Below are 19,592 nucleotides of genomic sequence, written 5' to 3' on the forward strand. Positions count from 1 at the left end.
TATTTTCTATGCGTTTTCTTATTTATAAATTATTGTCGAAACTTGTCACTGTATTTTTGACTAAAAACCGCAAAAATTCATTGATCAGGTTTTTCCATGTTTGGCTTCCCTTGCAATCCATACCTTAATCCTTAAACCTCATTTCTCTCGAACGGAGCTAGGAACAAGGGAAAACCTTTTCTCGGGGGAGCGCAGCGACCCGAGAATGGGATGTTTTCCCGTGACAGCGGAGTGAGAGAGACAGTAGCAAACTAAAGGCGCAGGCATTTTCCTCCGGCACGGGTCTCGCCGCGACAAGCGCCCCGCGGGCGCTGCGGCGCCTGTTTCTCCTCATTCTACGTGTGCAATCCTTAAAATCCATACCGACGATCCTCAACTTTTTACATTAAAACCAATATCCTTGTTTCTAAATTCTCAATTAATTTACACTTTTATTGCTGTAAAACAAAACAAAACAAAAAACTCAAAACAACTATTTTCTGAGATCGAAATTAGGACGTCACTTGTCCGGGATGCTTGTCGGGACGATTTTTTCGAACGAGAAATTTCATTTTCCGGTTCATGTCCTCGTTGAAAATCGCCGTTGATGCTTCCATCGACAGTGTTTTTCGTTGCATGTAGGGCTTCTGATAGAATTGAGTGCGGCGAATGATTTTCAGCATTCCTTCTGAATCCATCAATCTGAAATTATTTCAATCTTGAAATTATGTTCTGGGAATTTTTCCAAAGAAAACCTGTTAAGAAGTCCGAAAGCTCCATCGACATCATTGTTCTGCACCATTACTGTTCGAGTTGCGAATCTTGGATGTGAATTCCAAATTCCTTTGAAAAGTTTAATCGCGAACGGCTGAGAAATCGTTCCTCTCCAGGTGAATTGACGTACCATCTTTAAAACAATTATCAAAAAAATTCTAAATGAAAAACCGAATCGAACATTTATCTTTCATGGATGGATAAACCACATTTGACAGCGAATAAAATTGAGAAAAAGCGAAGAGAAAACAAGAATCGATTTATTGTTGTTCTCAAAAGTCTACACAATGGCTCGTGGCATAATATTACTTCTACTGTCTGCGGGCGGCAACACGGGCGTCAATCTCTTCTTGGACTTCTGGGGAGAGAGCATTATCCGGTCTTGGGCGAAGACTATCAAGTCTGAAGAGGACGGAAGTTGGGTATGCCATGAAAGCGACGCAGATGAGTCCGTAAAGGGCAACCTGAAAAAATTGGTGTTATAGTGAATAATATGGATATCTGGATAAATATGTTTTTGAGCAGCTAAATTAAAAGTGAGACAAATTTCAAAACTGTATCTTTTAGTTCAGAAATTAATTTTTCAAATCCATTCAAACGAATGTACAAACTGAAATTTAGTTTTTTTTGGTGAGCTAGTGGTATTTTAAGTTTTACTGCTCACAAGGATAAGTTCAAGACATTTAGCAAATAAAAAATTACCTTCTCGCTGACAGAGGTGAAACGGAGTGGTGGGGTCGAGTCAACTCCCTTGTGAAGCGAGCGACGGATGACATGTTGGCTTCTAGCCAAGGAGAGCACAGCACGGTTCAGCATCCTGCAATAAATCGTTTAAATTTACAGAGTAATTGAGCAAGCATGATAATCCATAGAAAACGAAACAGAGAATACGATTCAGGCGGTTATAAAAACAGAAACTATACGAAAATCGTTAATTCTACACAATGAATCAAAAAATTATTTGATTTTGCTAATGGATGAAGCTTGAAAGCTGAAAAATAGTAAAAATCTGCTTAAAAAATAATCGGCAGGCTGTGAGAGGTTAAAGGCGCAGAGACGGCTGACGGAAAACAAAAACAATCGTTGCGAGACCAGCCGCTTGGCTACGTGCCAAGTGTGAGAATACGGAAGGTGAGAAAGACGGAGACACTGCGAAGCGAGTGAACGGTGAATGCGAGACACCAAAACCCGGAAGTGGACAGGCAGAAATTGATTTTCTCGTTAAAAATTTTTTGTATTCAGAATTGCAATCAATTCAACTAATCAATATTGATATTTTCATCTTAAAGTTTATCTACTAATTAGTATTTAATCCCACAAACTCGTAAATTTCATCGCGACTCACGTTCCCCCGTTTCGCAGTGTCTCTTGTTTCGCATGCTGCGTCTCGTTTCTCTTCTTCTTCACATCTCCTCGAGGCTTACAGTTTTTTCAGCATATATTTCAGTTTTCCATCATTTTTCTGGAGTTTTTTATTGAAAAATGTTGTAACAGAAATAAATTTAAACATTTCGAAGCTATTTTCATGTTATTTTGTCCGTTGTTTCCCTTTCAATCGACTATTCGTTGAAGTTTTCGAGTTTTCCGTTAAAAATCGTTGTTTTCCAGAATCTACACATTCCAAATGGATGGTAATGATATAAATATACAAAAAAACGAGTTTTCTCGAGACCAATCAGCACTTCTAATGATGGATCAGCATTCCGACCATAAGAATCACGAATCGGCAATCGGCGAGCCAGGAATGTCATACACAGCCTCTCAACCGGCTCTTTCCTCTACTGAGCATCAAACGCCATTAGTTTCTGTACGATTTTTTATTTTTCTGCGATTATTCAATGATATTGATTACAGGAAGCAAGCGTCGCAGCTCCTCAAAATCATTTGAATGGCAATTCCCATGAATCGGTTTCCGAAATGGATAGAGTAAGTGTTTTATTCATTTAAAATTTTAAAAAAAGTCTCATCTCAGAATTCGGTTGATTTTGCGATAGAATCAGTGCTCATGAAAGTGAGTGTAACCTCCGATTTCACTGAACTTCCTCCATTTCTCAACGTAATTTTCCAGGCGAGAGCTTACAACAAGATGGGCGCTCCAAAAGATCCGAGGAGAAAGCAGCACAATCCGAAGAGCGAGCCTAAAATCGAGCCACATGTGACAGATTCATCGGATAATCAGGCTGCAATGAGCAACAAGATGGAAGCGGAAGCGCCGAAGATGGAGTCAAATCAGAACTACGTCAGCAACGGATCTGAGGTATGGTTTATTCTGAAATGTGGAAGATTATTTTCATTCAAAAAAAATTTATTTATAAATTTATAAATTTTTGAAAAAATTCAAATTTCCCGTGGCAATATCATACTGAACTTTTAAATGAAGAAAAAAAATTAATTGATAAATATCATCAAATTTTATTCCAGCCTCCATTCCGTTTCGTTTCAATTTCGAATTTCGACGAAATGAAAACAAAAAAGAAAGAAGTTCAAGAAGAATTGAAGCTTGAGGTGGACTCGGACAGTGAAGAAGATGATGTCCCAGAGCAGAAAACTCCAAAGGAATCGGATCGATGTGGAGGATGCGGAAAATTTACTCATGAAGATGATCTAATTGCTCTTGAAGAGGAAAAGAAGAAGGAAAAGGAAAAGCCACTGATGAGCAAGAAGAAATCTCACCATCACAAGAAAAATGACTTCCAATGGATTGGCTGTGACTCTTGCCAAACCTGGTACCATTTTCTGTGCTCAGGCCTCGAGCAATTTGAGTATTACCTGTATGAGAAATTTTTCTGCCCCAAATGCGTTCCACATACCGGACATAGCATTCGTAAGTTTTTTCATCGAATAGCTTGCAATTAAATATATTTATTTATTATTTTAGGATACAAAGTCGTCGCCCCACATCGTTATCGCTGGTACAGTCCGAACGAGAAGCATCTCGGAATTGAAGTTGGCTCAAAAACTTGGATTGAGGATTTCATCACCAGAGAAAATACTGTTCCCTCACCGTAAGGGAATTTTCATTAAAAGATGACTTGGTTGTTATTTGTGAAGACTCGAAATACGCCAAAATGAACGAAGACTTCACAAAAATTTCAAGAAAAAGAGTTAATCTCAGCTGAAAACTCCCATTTTTGCCGTTTTCTCACATTTTTCGTTTATTTGGTACATTCTGAGCTGTCAGTTTACTAAAATTGGCCTTTTTTGATTACCTATTGGCTTCAAATGTACATAAATCAACGAAAAAACTTGAATTTATCACCTATAATAATGTTTTTCGTTCATTCCGGCACATTTTGAGTCTAAACAAGCAAAAAACCCAGACCTCCCTTAAAGATTATTTAAAATTAAATTTGTATTCTTTAGAACCGACGATGAGGTTTGCATTGTCGAAGATGGCTACGAATTCCGCAGAGAATTCGAAAAACTCGGAGGAGCTGACAACTGGGGAAAAGTTTTTATGGTCAAAGACATGGACGGCCTCAATATGACAATGCCGAAGCCTGGATTCGATTTGGAGGATGTTGTGAAAATTATGGGATCGGATTATGAAGTGGACACGATCGATGTCTATAATCAGAGCACCTATTCGATGAAGCTTGATACGTTCAGAAAACTTTTTCGCGACACTAAAAACAGACCACTCTTGTACAATTTTCTGTCCCTTGAATTCTCGGACAATAATGAGTGAGTTTATTAACTGAAAACAATTGAAAAATTAATTAATTAACATTTCCAGGATGAAAGAAATCGCTAAGCCGCCAAGATTTGTCCAGGAAATCTCAATGGTCAACCGCCTGTGGCCTGATGTCAGTGGAGCGGAGTACATTAAACTCCTCCAGAGAGAAGAATATCTTCCAGAAGATCAGCGACCAAAAGTGGAACAGTTTTGTCTCGCAGGAATGGCTGGATCTTATACGGATTTCCACGTGGACTTTGGTGGTAGTAGCGTCTACTATCACATTTTGAAGGTATAATTATTGAAGGAATATAAATGGTTCCGCGGATTGTGAACGTTCTGACCCCGCCAAAATGTTCTCAAATTAACGAATTTCGTTTGAAACTTCTGAAAAAATTCTCAATATTTTTTTGGTTTTTTTGGAGGTTCAAAATTAAAAAAAAAAGACTAAATTTGGCTAAAATCTCCTATTTTCCGAGATTTTAAAAGCATTTTTGAGAAGCCTCATCACGAAATTCGTTGATTTGAGCACATTTAGGATCGTAATGTTCGAAATACCCTTCTTTCAACTGAAATTGGTTTTCTCAAAGCTTATTAACTCTATTTTCAGGGCGAGAAAATCTTCTACATCGCCGCGCCAACGGAGCAGAACTTTGCAGCTTATCAAGCACACGAGACATCTCCGGACACCACTACATGGTTCGGTGACATTGCCAACGGAGCTGTTAAGCGAGTTGTGATCAAGGAAGGTCAGACACTGCTCATCCCGGCTGGTTGGATTCACGCGGTTCTCACTCCAGTCGATTCGCTCGTTTTTGGAGGAAACTTCTTGCATTTGGGAAATCTTGAGATGCAAATGCGCGTGTACCATCTCGAAAACGCGATTCGTAAGGAAATTAGAAGCGAGGAGAAGTTCTACTTTCCGAATTTCGAACTTCTTCATTGGATGTACATGCGAAACGTCTTGCTTGAGAAGATTACAGGTAAGCAATTTACTAGTTTGTATAGCGGTTTTACTAATATTCGCTACATTTCAGAAGCCAATCAGGAAGGTTCTGACATGCGTGAGCAGGAGAAGAATATTTGGACGGCGTCACAAATCATGAAGGCCGAAATGGAGCGCTGGATGGATCGAGAGTTGAGATTGGGTCCCGAGAAGAACGCGATCCTGCCCACTGACGACAAGAATAAGATTATGATCTCGGTGAGGAAGCAGATTGAGATTCAGACGAAGATTCAGAATGCCAAGAATAAGCCGATGGGGTTGAAGCAGAAACGTAAAAGTCGAGAATCCGCGGAGCGGGATGATGAGGACTATTGCCCGTCCAGCTCGACTGCCTACAAGAAGAAGTATACGAAAAAGGCTAAGAAGGACAATGATGATGCTCCGAAGGTGAAGAAGGCGAAGAAAGAGGAAGTTCCCGAGGAGAAGGTTCCGGTTCCTGAAGCAGCAGGTCCTTCCGAAGTTACAGCTCCATTGACCATCAAGATTGGAATGGGACCGACTGAAGATCAGAAGGGCGTTGTCCAGATATTCAATAATCAATGCACGTCGTCTGGAAGAAAAGTAAAGTTGAATCAGAACGTGGCCGACTATTGTGGATCCCATCTCGAAGCACGCGTCGAAGAGATTCCGGAAAAGGCGACGAAAAGCTTCCGCGAGCTTGACAACGAACTGGAGCGCTGTGAAGCTGTTCATTCCGGAGAGAAAATCAAGAAGGTTAAAGAGCCAAAGCCACCGAAGCAACCAAAAGAGAAAAAGGAGAAACCACCACGTAAGAAAAGATCGAAACCTTGAGAACTGTTTAATAATTTTTTTTTTCAGCAAAGAAAAAGGAAATGAGTTCCAGAGATCGCCTCATGAAGAAGCTCAAAATGTGAACGTCCTCTACCTCAAGATATGTGTGCACTTTGACGAAATATAAATCTCGTACAATTATAAAGTGCCCCCCGATCTTAATAGTAATTTCCCCGTATTTTTGACTAATTTTTACATTCGTTTTATTGTTTTATTCACACAATCCCATATTCTTTCACGCGGTTCTTTTGCATCCAAAAATTTGTACAAGACGATCTCCCGAATTTACTGACGGGGATTTTTTTGTAGTTTGAAAATACACACGCACAATAAAGCGTTGATTATGTTAATTTTTTTCCTTGATGTGAACATTGTTGAAAGTGAAATGCAAGAAAATATCTGCTTTTTAGACTTTAAACTTGGATTTCCTAGAAGAGATCTCTCTAGAGAGTGAACAGAGAATTAGAGAAACGAGGCAAATGCAAATGCAAAAAAAGCTCTATGGAACTACTTTTTTCAGATTTTGGAATTTATTATTTATTTTCGGGTTTTAAAATAGCTTGAAATGAGCGACATGAGCGAACAAAGTGTTGAAATTGCTTCTTCACAACTTGGAACCAAGGATTTGTAAGTAAAAATTCTAAAAATTTACATCTAGAGTTGGCTAAAACATTTTTATTTCAGCTGGGATCAACGATACGAGTTGGAACTTAAAAATTTCAAGCAACACGGAGATGAGGGAGAGGTGTGGTTCGGAACATCGTCTGAAACACGAATCGTAAAATATTTAATCGATTCGAAAACCGGCAAAGATGCAAAGATTCTTGATTTGGGATGTGGAAATGGATCGGTTTTGAGGAAATTGGTATGGATTTCGAGCTCAAAACCTCTGAAATTCAGTTTTTTTTCAGAGATCGAAAGGATTCCAGAGTCTGAAAGGTGTTGATTATTGTCAAAAAGCTGTTGATCTTTCTGCAGCCGCTTCGAAAGCTGAGCGAGAAGAGGAAGAAGACGAAGAATTAGTAGATATTGAATTTGAGGTGTAAATTTTTGAATTTTGCATCATTAAAAACGGAGAAGAGGTGTTTATTCATCTAAAACATAAATTTTTGCATAAATAACGAAAAAATAGCTAATTATTTTGAATTTCCGCGCAAATAAATTACCTAGTTCCGACATTTTCGCGTTTTCCGACTAATTTGATTGGTTTCTTTTGTAAAAACACCGTTTATCAATTTTCAGACATTTTCCCGGGAAGAAGGCCTGAAAAGCGCTAAGTTTACTTTAATTTATAATTTTTTTGCGGAAAACTTTCTAAAAATTGACAAGGGGTGTTTCAAAAGTTTAAGGAAAATATAAGAAAATCGAAGAAAACGCGAAATGTCGAAACTAGGTTATTAATTTGCTCGGGAATTTAAAATTAATTCACCAATTTGAATTTTTTCTGCAAACCGCCTTTAAATATTGTTTTTCTCGAAATTTCAAAGCAAAAACGTTTTCTTTCAGCAATTGGACATAACCACACCGCCAGCCGACTTTTTCTCCTCGAAATTCGATGTAATTCTCGATAAAGGCACATGGGACGCGATGAGCCTATCCGATGAACGAGAAGCTCGTCTGAAAGCCTACTTGGGTTTTCTTGATAATGGTCTGAGCGCTGGCGGTCGATTTGTGATATTCTCGTGTAATTTCACTTTGTAAGTAGGCCTAAAAAGGGCCTCGAAATGAAACTTCTAAATAGGTCACTCCAAAAAATTGAGCGGCATACGAGCACTTTGAAACTGAGAAAAGTTGATCTGAAACAGCTTCCAGACCATTTTTTTCCATTAAAAAGTTTATCAAAAATTTGCATTGTTTTTTGACCAAAAATTTTTTGACCAAAGTTTTCAGTTAAAAATTGTATTTTTTCAATTAGGGAGATTTAAAAAAGAAAATCAATTTAGATATTTCCAACAATTTTCCAAGGTTTCAGAAAAAATCGGAATTTTTTTTGACTGAACCAAATTTTTTGATTAAAAAAAGTCAGGATTTTTGAATTTTTTAAAAATCGTCTCAAATTGTTCATTAGATTCAAAAAAAATATTGAAAAAATGAGCTGAACCGAGTTCAGATCGATTTTTTCTAGTTCAAAGTTCTCGTATGCACCTAAATTTTTTGAAGTTACTCTTTCAAATGACATATGCAAGTTCAAATACTTCCATTGTAAGTCGAAATCAATTGTTTTCCTTTTCAGCGACGAGATGTGCTCGCAATTCGGTGGCGGCGGCGGCTCAACAAGTCTAGAGATCGTGTGTGAAGTACCAGCAAGTCACAGCTTCTCGTTTGGCGGAAAACAAGGTGTCACTTCAACGGGTGCCGTCTTCCGGAAGAAGACTCTATAAACACCTCTCCTCTGTGTTATTGTTGTTGTTCATTTCTTTTCCCCCTTCCCCCCCCCCCCCCACATTTCTCCCATCGTTTCTCAGTTTCTCAGTTGTTATATAAAAAAAAAGTAGGTTTCTCTTATCTCTCTCCCACTGTGTTCTCTCTTTAGCTAATCAGGTGCATCATCATCATCATTTTAACGCCAGTGTTGCTCGGCATGATGGATCTTGGAGAAAGTGGCAGCAGACCCTTCTCCTCCTAGACTACTTTTCGCGGAAAATGGGAGTTTGATAGGGCGGCGCCTTCTTAGACGCGGGGAGCTCCTTCGTCTCCAGGGACTCCTTTTGAAGGAAGGAGATGGGGTGCTTGTGACCCGAAGATGGGGGCTCACTTTCGGCTCCGAGCACAAGTAGCAGCAACAGCAGCAGCTGCAGAGATTCCACGTTGTGAAAGAGCTTCTCTTTTCGACCTTTCGTCGCCTCATTAATCATTCATTCAATCTTTTTTACATGTTCGTTTTCTACCTCTTGCTCCCCTCCCGTACGCACACTTTTCACACATTTCTTTAATCCATCTGAACATGCATATTTCTCTTGTTTTCTTTTTGTTTTCTGGGTGACTTCTTGGTGGTTTTTTATTAGTCTGTATAGGCAGAGTGCCAAAGACAATTGACGACGACACACACACAAGTATAGTCGTTTTTTGGTGAAAGAAGGAAGGACGAAAATGTTATGCAAAAAAGTTGACTTCCGGAAGTTTTTCTGCAACTTTTCTTTTCAAAAACGTTCTGAGATTCAACTATGTATGCGCCTTTAAGCTAGGGGTACTGTAGTTTAAAAAATTTGAGCTTTTCGAGATTGTTTTTGATGATTTTTATTTTTAATGCTACATAGTTTTCTATTAAAAAAATAATTTTCCAGGTGAATTTTGCAATTTTTGATACGACGACAGATTTTTGATAAAGGTGTGCGCCTTTAATGAGTACAGTAACCTCCACTCCTTTTTTTTGTAATTTTCTATAAATATTATTCTATTATTTTAAATTTGTTTTTCAAAAAATAAAGCTTTTAGACACTACTGTAGTTCTTAAAGGCGCACACCCTTTTTCATTAAAATTTTTTTGAATGGTCTCACCGCGAAAAAGTTTTCGAATCTTTCCTTTTCTTTTGAAAAATAATAATTAAAAACTGAAAATCTTCACAAAAATCAAGAAAAAGTAGAAAAATGAAGATATTCGTCTACGAAATCCCGAAAAAAGGATATATAACTTTTTTTCACGGTGAGACCCATTCGAGAAAATCCGAGCAACATTTAAACACGCATTTCAGAATATTGTGAGCATAATAATTTTAAAATCTTTTGTTTTATTCCCCATGTTTCGATTTTTGCGCAAAAAATACGGTACCGGTCTCGACAAGAAAATTATTATTAAACTCGAAAAGATGTGCGCCTTTAAAAAATTCTGTAAATTCAGATTTTTATTGTTGCGGAATTTTTACTGGGTACCAATTGGATCTTCACAGTTTTTTTTTCAATCAAAATACTTAAGCAAAGCAAGCAAATACACATCGTAAAAAAAAACTATGAAAAATTGACAAAAAATTCCGCAGCCAGCACAATTTGAAATTACAGTACCCCTTTAATTCGCGCATTTTTAAAGAATCACCAAAAATTGGTCGTATCGAGACCAGGTACCGTATTTTTGGAAAAAAAATCACAAACTCACGGCTGACTAATAAAAAATAGCTTTCGATGTAGAATCATCAGTGCATTAAATTACGAGAAAAACCTTTCTACAGTACTCTAGTTGATTTATTTTTAGGAAATCAGAAGAAAAAATAATGCAATTTAAAGTTGGAAAGTGCAAAAATTTCAGTGTCAAAACTAACCGAATCAAAAATGACCTTTTCGTGCCAAGACCAGAACTTTCCAAAATACCAATAATTGAATAAAACGTTTAGTTTCCTCGTGCCACCCCGGCGGGCGGGTGTCACTAATTGTCAGTGGCCTGGTGTGACATCAAAAAGTTTGATTTCATTGTGGCCGTCGTGGGGTCCTCCCATTTCTCTTCCTCTCTTTGCCAACACCACAAACGGCGTTTTTTTTCATTTTCTGCGACCGCTTCTTCCTTTTTTTTATCCCACCGAACGTTATTTTTTTTTGCATAACTTCTTCCAGTTTTTTTAGTAGTATGAAGACAAATTGTTGTGTCTTCTTGTCCCCCCATCCTTCCCGCCGAAAAACATAATAAAATAATTCAATTACCGTCTAGCCGCCGCTTCTTGTCTTATTTTGAAGAAAATGAGCCCAGTTTTACAGAATGAAGCCTCATTTATGTGATCAACCAATGAATCTTACTCGGCGAGCATGCTGTCAACTTGTACTATTTTTGAATGATACTGAACGGGTGAGTATATTATAATTGGTATTTGTAAAACGATTTTTAAGTAATAGAATGTAATAGAAAAACTGATTCTTACATTTTTTTTTTCATTTTTGAAGGAAAAACGTTTTAGATAGGCACAAAAATGCATATTTGCTCAAAAATACGGTACCTAGGGTCTCGACGCGACACATTTTAAAAAGAATACTGTAATGTTTTTAATCGAGTTTTCATATTTTTTTACGAAAAAATTTATTTAATTATTTAAAAACATATAAATCGCTATAAAAAGCTGCGAAAAATCCTTGAAATTCCGAAAAAACAAAAGTTTGAAATTACAGTAATTTTTAATGACGTTTGGTTTTTTGCACAAATCTCAAAACTTAGCGTCTGGATAATACAAATCTGCGTTTACTGGGTCAACATCTGGTTTTACGAAAAAATGCGGAAAATATGTGGTAGGCAGGCATAGGAACGCCTGGAGATTTAATTTCTTGTCTATCAGTGTTGTTTTATTTGTCTGAATATGTTTTTTTTCCAAAAACTTTCGCGTAAAGTATGGTGCATTGTCATTACTGTACACACCAATGTGATGCAACATATCCATATTTTACGCGAAAGTTATCTAGAAAACAATGGTTACAGGCACAGTAATAGGCATTTAAGTTTACAGGTGTGTCAATGTCTGCCTGCCTGCCAACCGCCTATTTTCTGCATTTTGGCGTAAAATCTGGTTTTTTATGGTGTTATTTTTTCCTAAAAAATGCCAACAAAGTACAAATTGGACATTCAAATGCGGAACTTTCTCCAGATTTATATGTTTACTATAAACACAATAAACTTTCAAATCCACCGAGACTACTGTAATTATCATGTTTTGGTGCACACAAAACAAATGCCTGTAGTCATATCGCGCTGACCCTTCTCTGAGCCCCCGTCGAGCTTCTCTACTCTCTTCTCCACATACACACTCTCTCTATCCCAACGAATAAGGAGAGTATTTATCATTTGTGAGATTTCCCTGTCAGGGGAATCCCCGTGGGATCATCCCCACATCTTCTCAAATCTCCCCCGATTTTTTGCTTTTTTGTGTTGGAACAATCATAATTGATGGGTGGTTTTTTGACGTGTATTTGGTTTCAGGTGCCGCCTTGCTCCACATCAATGCTCCCATCAACTACGAGTCATGTAAGTTTGGCCCCCATCTTTTGCTAGGTGGCCTAGAAAAAATGAAATCTCGGGCACCCTTTGAAGCTGACCCAAAAAATTATCTCAAAAGGTGGTTTTCATAGTCTCGTCAAACCGATTTTAAAAGGGTAGCCGATTTTTTTAACAGTTTTTTTTTAATTCTTGATTTTGTATTATTTTTTGCCGACTATTTTGAAATTAAACATTTTAAAAAGTGAAACAACTTGAATTTTTAGTTTTCTACAGAATATACATCGAGGTTTTATGTATTTGAAAAATGAAAAATAACAGTTCAATTTAAATTTTGAGTTTAAAAAGCTTTAAAGCATGCATTTTGGCTGGAAAAATGGTTGAAAAATGAAAAGAGCCCTTTCCCTCGTGGAGTACAATTCAAATTTTTCCAGAAACCACCGATATATTTAGTGGAACCTGTTGAAGAATCCGAGGATCATTTGACATTTTTCGTTGGCATTTTTATGCTTATGGTTATTGCATTAGCATTCTCAATTGGGTTGAGCAAAATGACAAAGCCAAAGTAAGATTTTTTGAAGATTCTGAAAATCAAATACTTTTTTTCAGAGTATCAATAAGTCGATATAATACTTCAAACTCTTCGTATGACATATTAATGTGGCTTTCGAGTAATCCAACAAATAGGTGAGTTTAGAACAATAAAGCCAAAAATGTCTATGAGGCCTAAAAGGCCTATAAGGCTTATAAGGCCTATCAAGCCTAAAAGATCTATGAGGCCTATGAGGTCTACAAAACCGGTAAAGTCTATATGGTCTAAAAGGTCTATTAGGCCTAGAATCTTCAGATGGTTTATTGGGTCTGGGGCTATGAGGTCTATGATATCCATAAAGCCTATAAGGCTAAAAGGTCTATAAGGCCTATAAGTATATATGGTCTATAAGATCTAAATGGTCTATACGGTCATCTTGAACTAGAAAACTTTTAATTCAGATCCTCCATGCTCCTTCTGCTCCGATCCATGTGCCGAACTCCAACGACACCGGACAGCAGTGTCTCAGTGGTATCCTCAAATATCCCGTATGTTTTCTATTTTCTTCTCTTCTATTTTCCTGTTTAATCTGATTAAGAACTTCAGACTGCTCCCATCTTACCAATGTGCCAGTCAATCCACCACAGCCAACACACCACCTCCTCCCTATTCAGCCACGTCACATCTGGTCGCTTGATGCCTTTGATTTTTGAAATTTTGTTTTCTACGGGTTCCCCCTGTCTGTTTCGCTTTGAATTACCAAGTCCTTATTAAAGTTATAAAACAATTTCCAATTGCCCTGTAGTTTGATCTTTAAAAAATGGGCGGGAAAGAAACACAAACCACATCGGATTGAAATCCGATATTTGAGGATACTCTTCATCTGCGCACCATCACCACCGATTGGTTTAGCTCTTTGAGGTTTTTGGTGTTCTAATGTGGGAAAAAACGAGTGGAATTGAATGACAATGACGTTGAAAATCAAACAACTGAATACTCCGAACATGTTTTGTTTTCTACCAGTAGAGCTGAGAGAAGTGCCGAAAAATTCTCACTTTTTCGTCGTTTTTTTTTTGAAAAATTATATTAAACATATCGAGAAATATTGGTACTTCTTGAAAATAACATTATTTTCCCTTAATTGCCGGTTTGTCGATTTTCTGGAAATTTTAATTTTCCGCAAATTGCCGATTTGCGGATTGCCGGATATCAGACTTGCCGGAAATGTTTAGAGGGATACTTTATAAGACGGAAACACTTAAAACTGTGCCTTTCCGGCAAATTCGGCAAATCGGCAAGTGGTCGGTTTGCCGATTTGCCGGAAAGTTTAAATTACGGCACTTTGCCTGAAATTTTCAATTCCGACAATTTTCCGGAAACTTTAAATTACGGCATTTTGCCGGTTTGCCGATTTGCCGGAAATTTTCATTTTCTGCAAATTGCCGGTTTGCCGCGTTGGCGGAAATTCCAATTCCGCATAGTCACCATAGTCAAAACTAACTTCAAACTATCAAATTAGACCACAAGTTCTTTTCAATGATATCTCTGAACAAATTAGTGGAAGGACAGAAGCATCCCAGCGTACAGTAGCCATAGAGCATGTAATCGGTGAAGAGACTCAGTTGTGTTGATTTAGAGCCGAAGTCCAGTGGGGGTGAAATACGGATTAACTGTCTCTTCCCCTCAAAAGCTATACGTGTGTGTGTGTGTGCTGCTTTTAGCGCATTTGTGTTTATTTGAAGAGTACCTCCCAGTTGGTGGCGGTAGTGAGGTTTTAGGTGATGCTGCTCATTCCTTTTTGTGCTCCCGTCGCTTCTGGGCAATTTCATTATTGTCCAGAAGAGGAGTCACACACTGTTTACATTGTGTGCAAGTGTGGTCACGCAATTAGGAGCATCAAGTTTCAGGAATATCCAGAGAAGTCAATGTTCCCTTCTTTTCTTCTTCTATTTTTGTGATCAGGGAAACTCTCCCAGAAGATGGATATTTGCACTTTGAATAATCCCCATCTAGATTTTGATCTCATAAAATGTGCCATTTTCTCATCCCCCGACATTTTGCACTTTGCCTTCTCACACACAGTACCTGCACTTTCCCATCGTATCTGGTAATGGGGAGAGCACTCCAAATTGCTCGGGGAGTTTGAATCTGAGGAGTATTACATTATAGAACATGTTAAGTTTTTGATCAGGAGGGAAAATTGATTTTTGAAAACGATGACGTCATCAGTCTCATTTGTGTGACGTCACTCGTTTGGAAATTGATTTCCCGCGATTTCAGAATCGGCGAATTTCGGCATCTTTTTCGTTTTTTTCAATCGCTAGGAAAAACTTTTTTATATCTAAACCGGGACATAATTTTTTTGTTATTTTTTTCGAAGGCGTTTACGGGCGAATTTTTCTAAAGTTTTTAGTTTTTTTTTACTAAATGGTGAGCATACTCATCTTTCGACCTTCTACCCCTTGCTGCTCCGCCCAAGAATTTTTTTGCGCAGTTATACTTGTATTTTTCCGATCTCGGAGAATTTTATTTACTGAGAAAAGTTAAACATTTGAAACAAAAATAGTAAATGCTATGTGGCCGTGAAATGAGAAACTCGGTCACTCTTAAAAGTGCTCAAAACAGTTTTTCGACGTGGCCGTGTTGTTCTATGCCAATTTCAGAATATGTCAAAATGGTCGTGATGCACCATGTCCTTATTCCGAGAATGGCCGAGTTTTCACATTTTCTAGGCCATGAATAAATAACTTCGCAGAGCAAAAATTTTTCTAGTCTTGAAATATGCCAAAAATGTCTTAATGCACCATGTTCATTTGTCAAGCGTGGCCGTGTTTTCTCATTTTCTAGGCCACGTGGCAAACACCTACCTATGGGGAGAAAGAGTAGACTTTTAGGAGCCCCCCAATTTCTCAACAAAAAAAACTACCTCGCATAATAATTGCTCATCAGACAGTGTACAAATCTTCTTGTTTCTATGCCCTCCCTGTGCCTAGGGAGGTCACTAATCTGTGCTTCCGACCACATTCCACTCAAGCTTCTCTCTTCCTGTGCAGCACAGTCATTGTTTGCGCTTCTTGTGAAATTTGCGTATTCATCGGAGCCATCGGAGCCTAACATTCCTGGCTACCTAGAAATTTGGAGAGCAAAAAAATTTGGCTCCAAAAACGGGTACCCTATGCCCCCTCCCCTAAATGCAGCAACAGCAACCCCATAACATATCAAATTACTGTGTCAACATGGACATGAAGCTCAGCCCCCCCCCCCCCTCCTCCGAGGGGTCTCTCTCCATCGGCTCCCGCACCTATTATTTGTATTTTAATATGTACATATCAGACCACTTCTCATTAGGACTTACACCACCACACCAACATCATACCATATTCGACCTCAAAAACGTACAAACCTCGGAGGTGGAGAACATACCCCCTTTTCACTCATTCAGATCTTTTCATAATACGTCATGACTCATTTCAACTTTCTATGCAAAAAATAGTTTCCCTTTTTCCAATTAACCTTTTTTGAGAGACCTCACTATCAGCTTTTTTCTTTCGTTTTTATTGGTTAAAAATTAATTAATTTTTATGGTCTCACAAGGGAAGGCTCTGAACTCATTATCGGACTTCGTTACGCCACTATATTCATTCAATAGAGAATAGTTACATATGATCACTCCAAAAAATTTAGCTGCTTCAGAGCAGGTTCGACCAAGTTACGACATTTTGAAAGTGCCAAAATACCCTTTTTTAAATTCCAACAAATTCAAAAAAATTTTTTTTCTATAAGTTGATATAAAGGATTTCAAGGATTTTTTTTCGGCAACTTCAAAGTGTCGTAACTTGGTCGAACCTGCTCTGAAGCAGCTAAATTTTTTAGAGTGATCATCTGTAACCATTCTCTTTCGAATATATAGTGGCGTAACGAAGTCCGATAACGAGTTCAGAGCCTTCCCTTGTCAGGTGTATCAGGTGTCAATATTAATTGTTTCCAACTTGCGTCTAATATCTGATGTAGTGCAGTTGAAAAATAAGCCAAAAAGATAAGATTTAATCAAGTTAAACTGAAAATTTTGAAAATATATTTTCACCTTTCCATATTCAAGGTTATGACACTTAAATGTTCTAAAATGTAGATCCTAGGTGGTAGGCAAGCGTGTAGGCACGTAGGCTCTTAGGCATGAAGATGTACGTACCTAACCATAAAACCCAAATAACAAAAATTTAGAAAAATTCAATTCGGTAAGAAAGTGAATCAATTTTCCCGTAATTCAAATTAATCAACAAAAATGCCTACCAACCTTTAAGAAGGCCAACCCTGCCACCTTACGCCTACATTCGTACCTGCTTCCGAATTTCATGCAGGTGGTATTTGGATACGTAGGCAGGCTAAGGTAGCTAAAGGAAAATTGTTTGCCTGCCTACCTTATAGTTGACCAACACATGTCAATGGCAAATTTTTTTGCAAACATGCTGGTAGGCATAATCTAGGCAAGGCAACTGAAAACTTCTTAAAATCATTGAAGACTTTTGTGTAGTTCCTCGTGTTACGTACAATTGCAATGTATTTTTGTCATTCTACTATCCACTTTAAAATTAAATATTCCACCACTTTTTTCCAAAAACCCTTATCATTTTCTCATTTCTCTCTCGTTCCCCAATTTTTCTTTTTACTTTTTCTTAGTTCCCATCCTTCTTCCATACTGTTAAGATATCAAACTCAATTGAAAGTAGAAATTGAAAATTGTTGAGCAAATATTTGGGTCAGCGGGAATCTCTTCTTTTCTGCCACCACTGTGCAAAAGAGAGAGTTGATTCTCTGAAACATTAGATGGAGGGGGGGGGGGGGCAAAATGACTAACTTTTTCGGTAAATAATTGTCTCCCACGGGATGGTTCGCTACTTTCACTTTTTTCATTACAGTTAGACTAACAAACCACTTGAAATTCAAAAGAGAATGAGAGGAAGAAGCTGGGAGAGAGAGCATCGAATGATGAGATACACCAACTTGTCGACACATTTACTGACATTAGAGCCTAGGTTGTATAGAGTTTTGCAAAAATTTTTTACAGATTGAATTTTCTTTAATTTTCATTGATTGAGGCAAAGGCATAAGCATAGGCTCAGGCTTAGGGTTAAGCTTAGATATAGGTTTAAGCTTAGGTTTAGACATAGGCCTAGGTTTTGAATTAGGTTTAAGAAAAGGCTTAGGCTGAGGCTTAGGCTGAGGCTTAGGCCTAGGCTTAAACTTAGGCTTTGGCTCAGGTTTAGGCATAGACTCAGGCCTACGCTTAGGCTTATGCTCAGCCTTAGGATCAACGGCTTAAGCTTAGACATTGGCTTAGGCTTCGGCTTAGGTCGTAAACCTAGGCTCCTCAAAACCGATATTATCACAGTTCAAGCTTTCGATACCACTGAAACATTTTACTACTAATAATATTTTCAGGAATTTCCACAAATTGTTAGCCTAAAAATAGATTTTCAAAAATTTTCCGTCTGCAGATCATGAGAGATTTTTGATTTTGATAATGGTGAATATGTTTTGCCAGCTGTACCTCAAAGTTCATCGCTTTTTGTGAAATTTTGTTATCGTTGCCAAATGGACGTAACTGTGATTTGTGGAGGACCAGATTTGCTTTAAAACTTTAAAAAATCTGGTCGTACATCGACCTTAAATGTACCTAATCAAAAGATAATTGACATGTATATCCACAATTAGTCGATGATTTCAAAAAAAAAGTTTGCGATATGAACAAGAAATTCGGTGTTTTCAGACAATTTTGAGTCTAATAAAGTAATAAAAAATTCGACTACACCAATGTTAATTGTTCCGGTTGGTTTCAAAATTTATATCACAGATGCTTCTCCAGCTGCCTGTCTCTTGGAGTACAAGTTCAATTACAATGCTTGACCGGTTTAGCAGAGCTCTAAAATTTGCCCCACTCTGATGTATTTCACAATTAGTGTACAGTTCTTCCTATACTCCCCTTTGATCACTGATCGCTTCCTCTAATTCCACGTGATCCTCACCTATTTTTGCCCGCTCGCCCCGTTTTTTGCTGCCCATTTTCATCACACCATCATCACTTGGCAAACAGAAATCGAGCTCGAACGCTGATTATACTCGGAGCAGGAGCGAAGGAGCCTGAGCAGCCCCAAAACACAACGAGAGAAGCTCCTCCCCCTGATTTGTCCAATGGCAAATCCACTTGGATGACCTACGCGCGCGCGCCAAGTGCCCTTGGAATATCCAGATTTTTGGGAAGCTTCGGAGCTGAGAAATGCTCAGAAGAAAAATAGAAATTTGCATATGCTCGCCTATCCATTTCTTTCTCTGTGTAGTGTCCATGTTATGTTGCTTCTTCTTTTGCTCCCTGTTGCTCCCGCGAGCTGCTCGCCCGGGACTGTCTCCTCTTTCTGTTTGTTTTTCCTGTGTGGCGCCTCAAGACAAATTGTGTGGGGGCTTCTTCTTTCGGGAAGCTTCCTACTGCCCCCTGTGAGCACTCATCATCCACACTTTTTTGCACAAATTGAGCAATTTTTAGTTGAATTTTTTAAACTGGTTATGGGGTTTGAAGCCCGTATAGTTGACGCGAACAATTTCAGATTTTTGGTGCTTGAGTTTCTGAGTTTCTAAAAAGTTTTAAAAACCTGAAACAGTAAAATTGCATGAGATTTAGTCAAATTTTTTCCAATTTTATATAATGTGAACTTCTAAAAATTTTTAAAATTAGAATTTTTAATTTCAAGTTTAATTCACATTTTCATAACATTGATTTAAAGGCGTTCACATAAGGCAGAAGTAGGCCCAAAAAACTGCCTGGGCTTTTTTTATACTTTTGCTTATTTTTTCCTAATTGTAAGTTCTGTAAATGTTTTTTTATTTTTTTGCCAAAGTTTGGCAGTATTCTGCAAGTTTTTTTGAAATTTTCTGG

The 19,592-nt window shown here is 38.0% G+C and overlaps 5 protein-coding genes and 6 non-coding genes across 13 annotated transcripts; 6 read left to right on the forward strand and 5 right to left on the reverse strand.

Moving 5' to 3' along the window:
* Positions 1–417: 417 nt before the first annotated feature.
* mrps-21 (Mitochondrial Ribosomal Protein, Small) lies at positions 418–886 on the reverse strand (the record flags this gene model as incomplete). Its single annotated transcript, NM_068207.5, has 2 exons — positions 418–681; positions 735–886. 2 exons carry the CDS (start codon positions 884–886, stop codon positions 492–494), a joined length of 342 nt encoding a protein of 113 aa, NP_500608.2. The 3' UTR covers positions 418–491.
* Positions 887–999: 113 nt separating this feature from the next.
* On the reverse strand, positions 1,000–1,570 carry F29B9.11 (Cytochrome c oxidase polypeptide VIIc). The gene is made up of 2 exons (NM_001383083.2): positions 1,456–1,570; positions 1,000–1,217 (listed from the first exon to the last, which is right to left on the reverse strand). The coding sequence occupies exons 1-2, from the start codon at positions 1,567–1,569 to the stop codon at positions 1,065–1,067; spliced, it is 267 nt and encodes an 88-aa protein (NP_001370686.1). The 5' UTR covers position 1,570; the 3' UTR covers positions 1,000–1,064.
* Positions 1,571–2,359: 789 nt separating this feature from the next.
* jmjd-1.2 lies at positions 2,360–6,581 on the forward strand (the record flags this gene model as incomplete). 3 transcript variants are annotated; one of them, NM_068209.7, is made up of 11 exons in its annotated part: positions 2,360–2,560; positions 2,608–2,679; positions 2,726–2,764; positions 2,822–3,010; positions 3,175–3,577; positions 3,632–3,758; positions 4,117–4,437; positions 4,490–4,721; positions 5,040–5,412; positions 5,467–6,204; positions 6,255–6,581. In NM_068209.7, the coding sequence occupies 11 exons, from the start codon at positions 2,378–2,380 to the stop codon at positions 6,308–6,310; spliced, it is 2,733 nt and encodes a 910-aa protein (NP_500610.1). The 3 variants fall into 3 exon arrangements, with proteins under 3 accessions (NP_500610.1, NP_500611.1, NP_001294381.1); NM_068210.5 differs by lacking the exon at positions 2,726–2,764 and having other exon boundaries at positions 6,255–6,577; NM_001307452.3 differs by having other exon boundaries at positions 2,378–2,560; positions 2,726–3,010; positions 6,255–6,310.
* A 166-nt stretch (positions 6,582–6,747) lies between these two features.
* Positions 6,748–8,660, forward strand: F29B9.1 (Protein-lysine N-methyltransferase CELE_F29B9.1). The gene is made up of 5 exons (NM_068211.7): positions 6,748–6,854; positions 6,912–7,092; positions 7,139–7,267; positions 7,734–7,924; positions 8,461–8,660. Exons 1-5 carry the CDS (start codon positions 6,793–6,795, stop codon positions 8,606–8,608), a joined length of 711 nt encoding a protein of 236 aa, NP_500612.1. The 5' UTR covers positions 6,748–6,792; the 3' UTR covers positions 8,609–8,660.
* Positions 8,661–10,584: 1,924 nt separating this feature from the next.
* On the forward strand, positions 10,585–10,705 carry F29B9.13. Its single transcript, NR_053125.1, has one exon. It is a non-coding gene; the product is annotated as an Unclassified non-coding RNA F29B9.13 (non-coding RNA).
* Positions 10,706–10,910: 205 nt separating this feature from the next.
* On the forward strand, positions 10,911–13,453 carry F29B9.12 (uncharacterized protein). Its single transcript, NM_001038320.3, has 6 exons — positions 10,911–10,998; positions 12,118–12,162; positions 12,567–12,697; positions 12,742–12,819; positions 13,126–13,212; positions 13,271–13,453. Exons 1-6 carry the CDS (start codon positions 10,912–10,914, stop codon positions 13,359–13,361), a joined length of 519 nt encoding a protein of 172 aa, NP_001033409.1. The 5' UTR covers position 10,911; the 3' UTR covers positions 13,362–13,453.
* F29B9.14 lies at positions 11,473–11,622 on the reverse strand. Its single transcript, NR_053126.1, has one exon. It is a non-coding gene; the product is annotated as an Unclassified non-coding RNA F29B9.14 (non-coding RNA).
* On the forward strand, positions 11,895–12,044 carry T22B11.6. Its single transcript, NR_053127.1, has one exon. It is a non-coding gene; the product is annotated as an Unclassified non-coding RNA T22B11.6 (non-coding RNA).
* A 911-nt stretch (positions 13,454–14,364) lies between the features above and the next one.
* Positions 14,365–14,429, forward strand: T22B11.8. Its single transcript, NR_053128.1, has one exon. It is a non-coding gene; the product is annotated as an Unclassified non-coding RNA T22B11.8 (non-coding RNA).
* A 1,328-nt stretch (positions 14,430–15,757) lies between these two features.
* T22B11.7 lies at positions 15,758–15,875 on the reverse strand. Its single transcript, NR_053129.1, has one exon. It is a non-coding gene; the product is annotated as an Unclassified non-coding RNA T22B11.7 (non-coding RNA).
* Positions 15,876–19,067: 3,192 nt separating this feature from the next.
* Positions 19,068–19,180, reverse strand: T22B11.9. The gene has a single exon (NR_053130.1). It is a non-coding gene; the product is annotated as an Unclassified non-coding RNA T22B11.9 (non-coding RNA).
* Between the last annotated feature and the right edge of the window lie 412 nt (positions 19,181–19,592).

The sequence above is a fragment of the Caenorhabditis elegans genome, chromosome IV, assembly GCF_000002985.6.
Source record: "Caenorhabditis elegans chromosome IV".
NCBI lineage: Eukaryota > Metazoa > Nematoda > Chromadorea > Rhabditida > Rhabditidae > Caenorhabditis > Caenorhabditis elegans.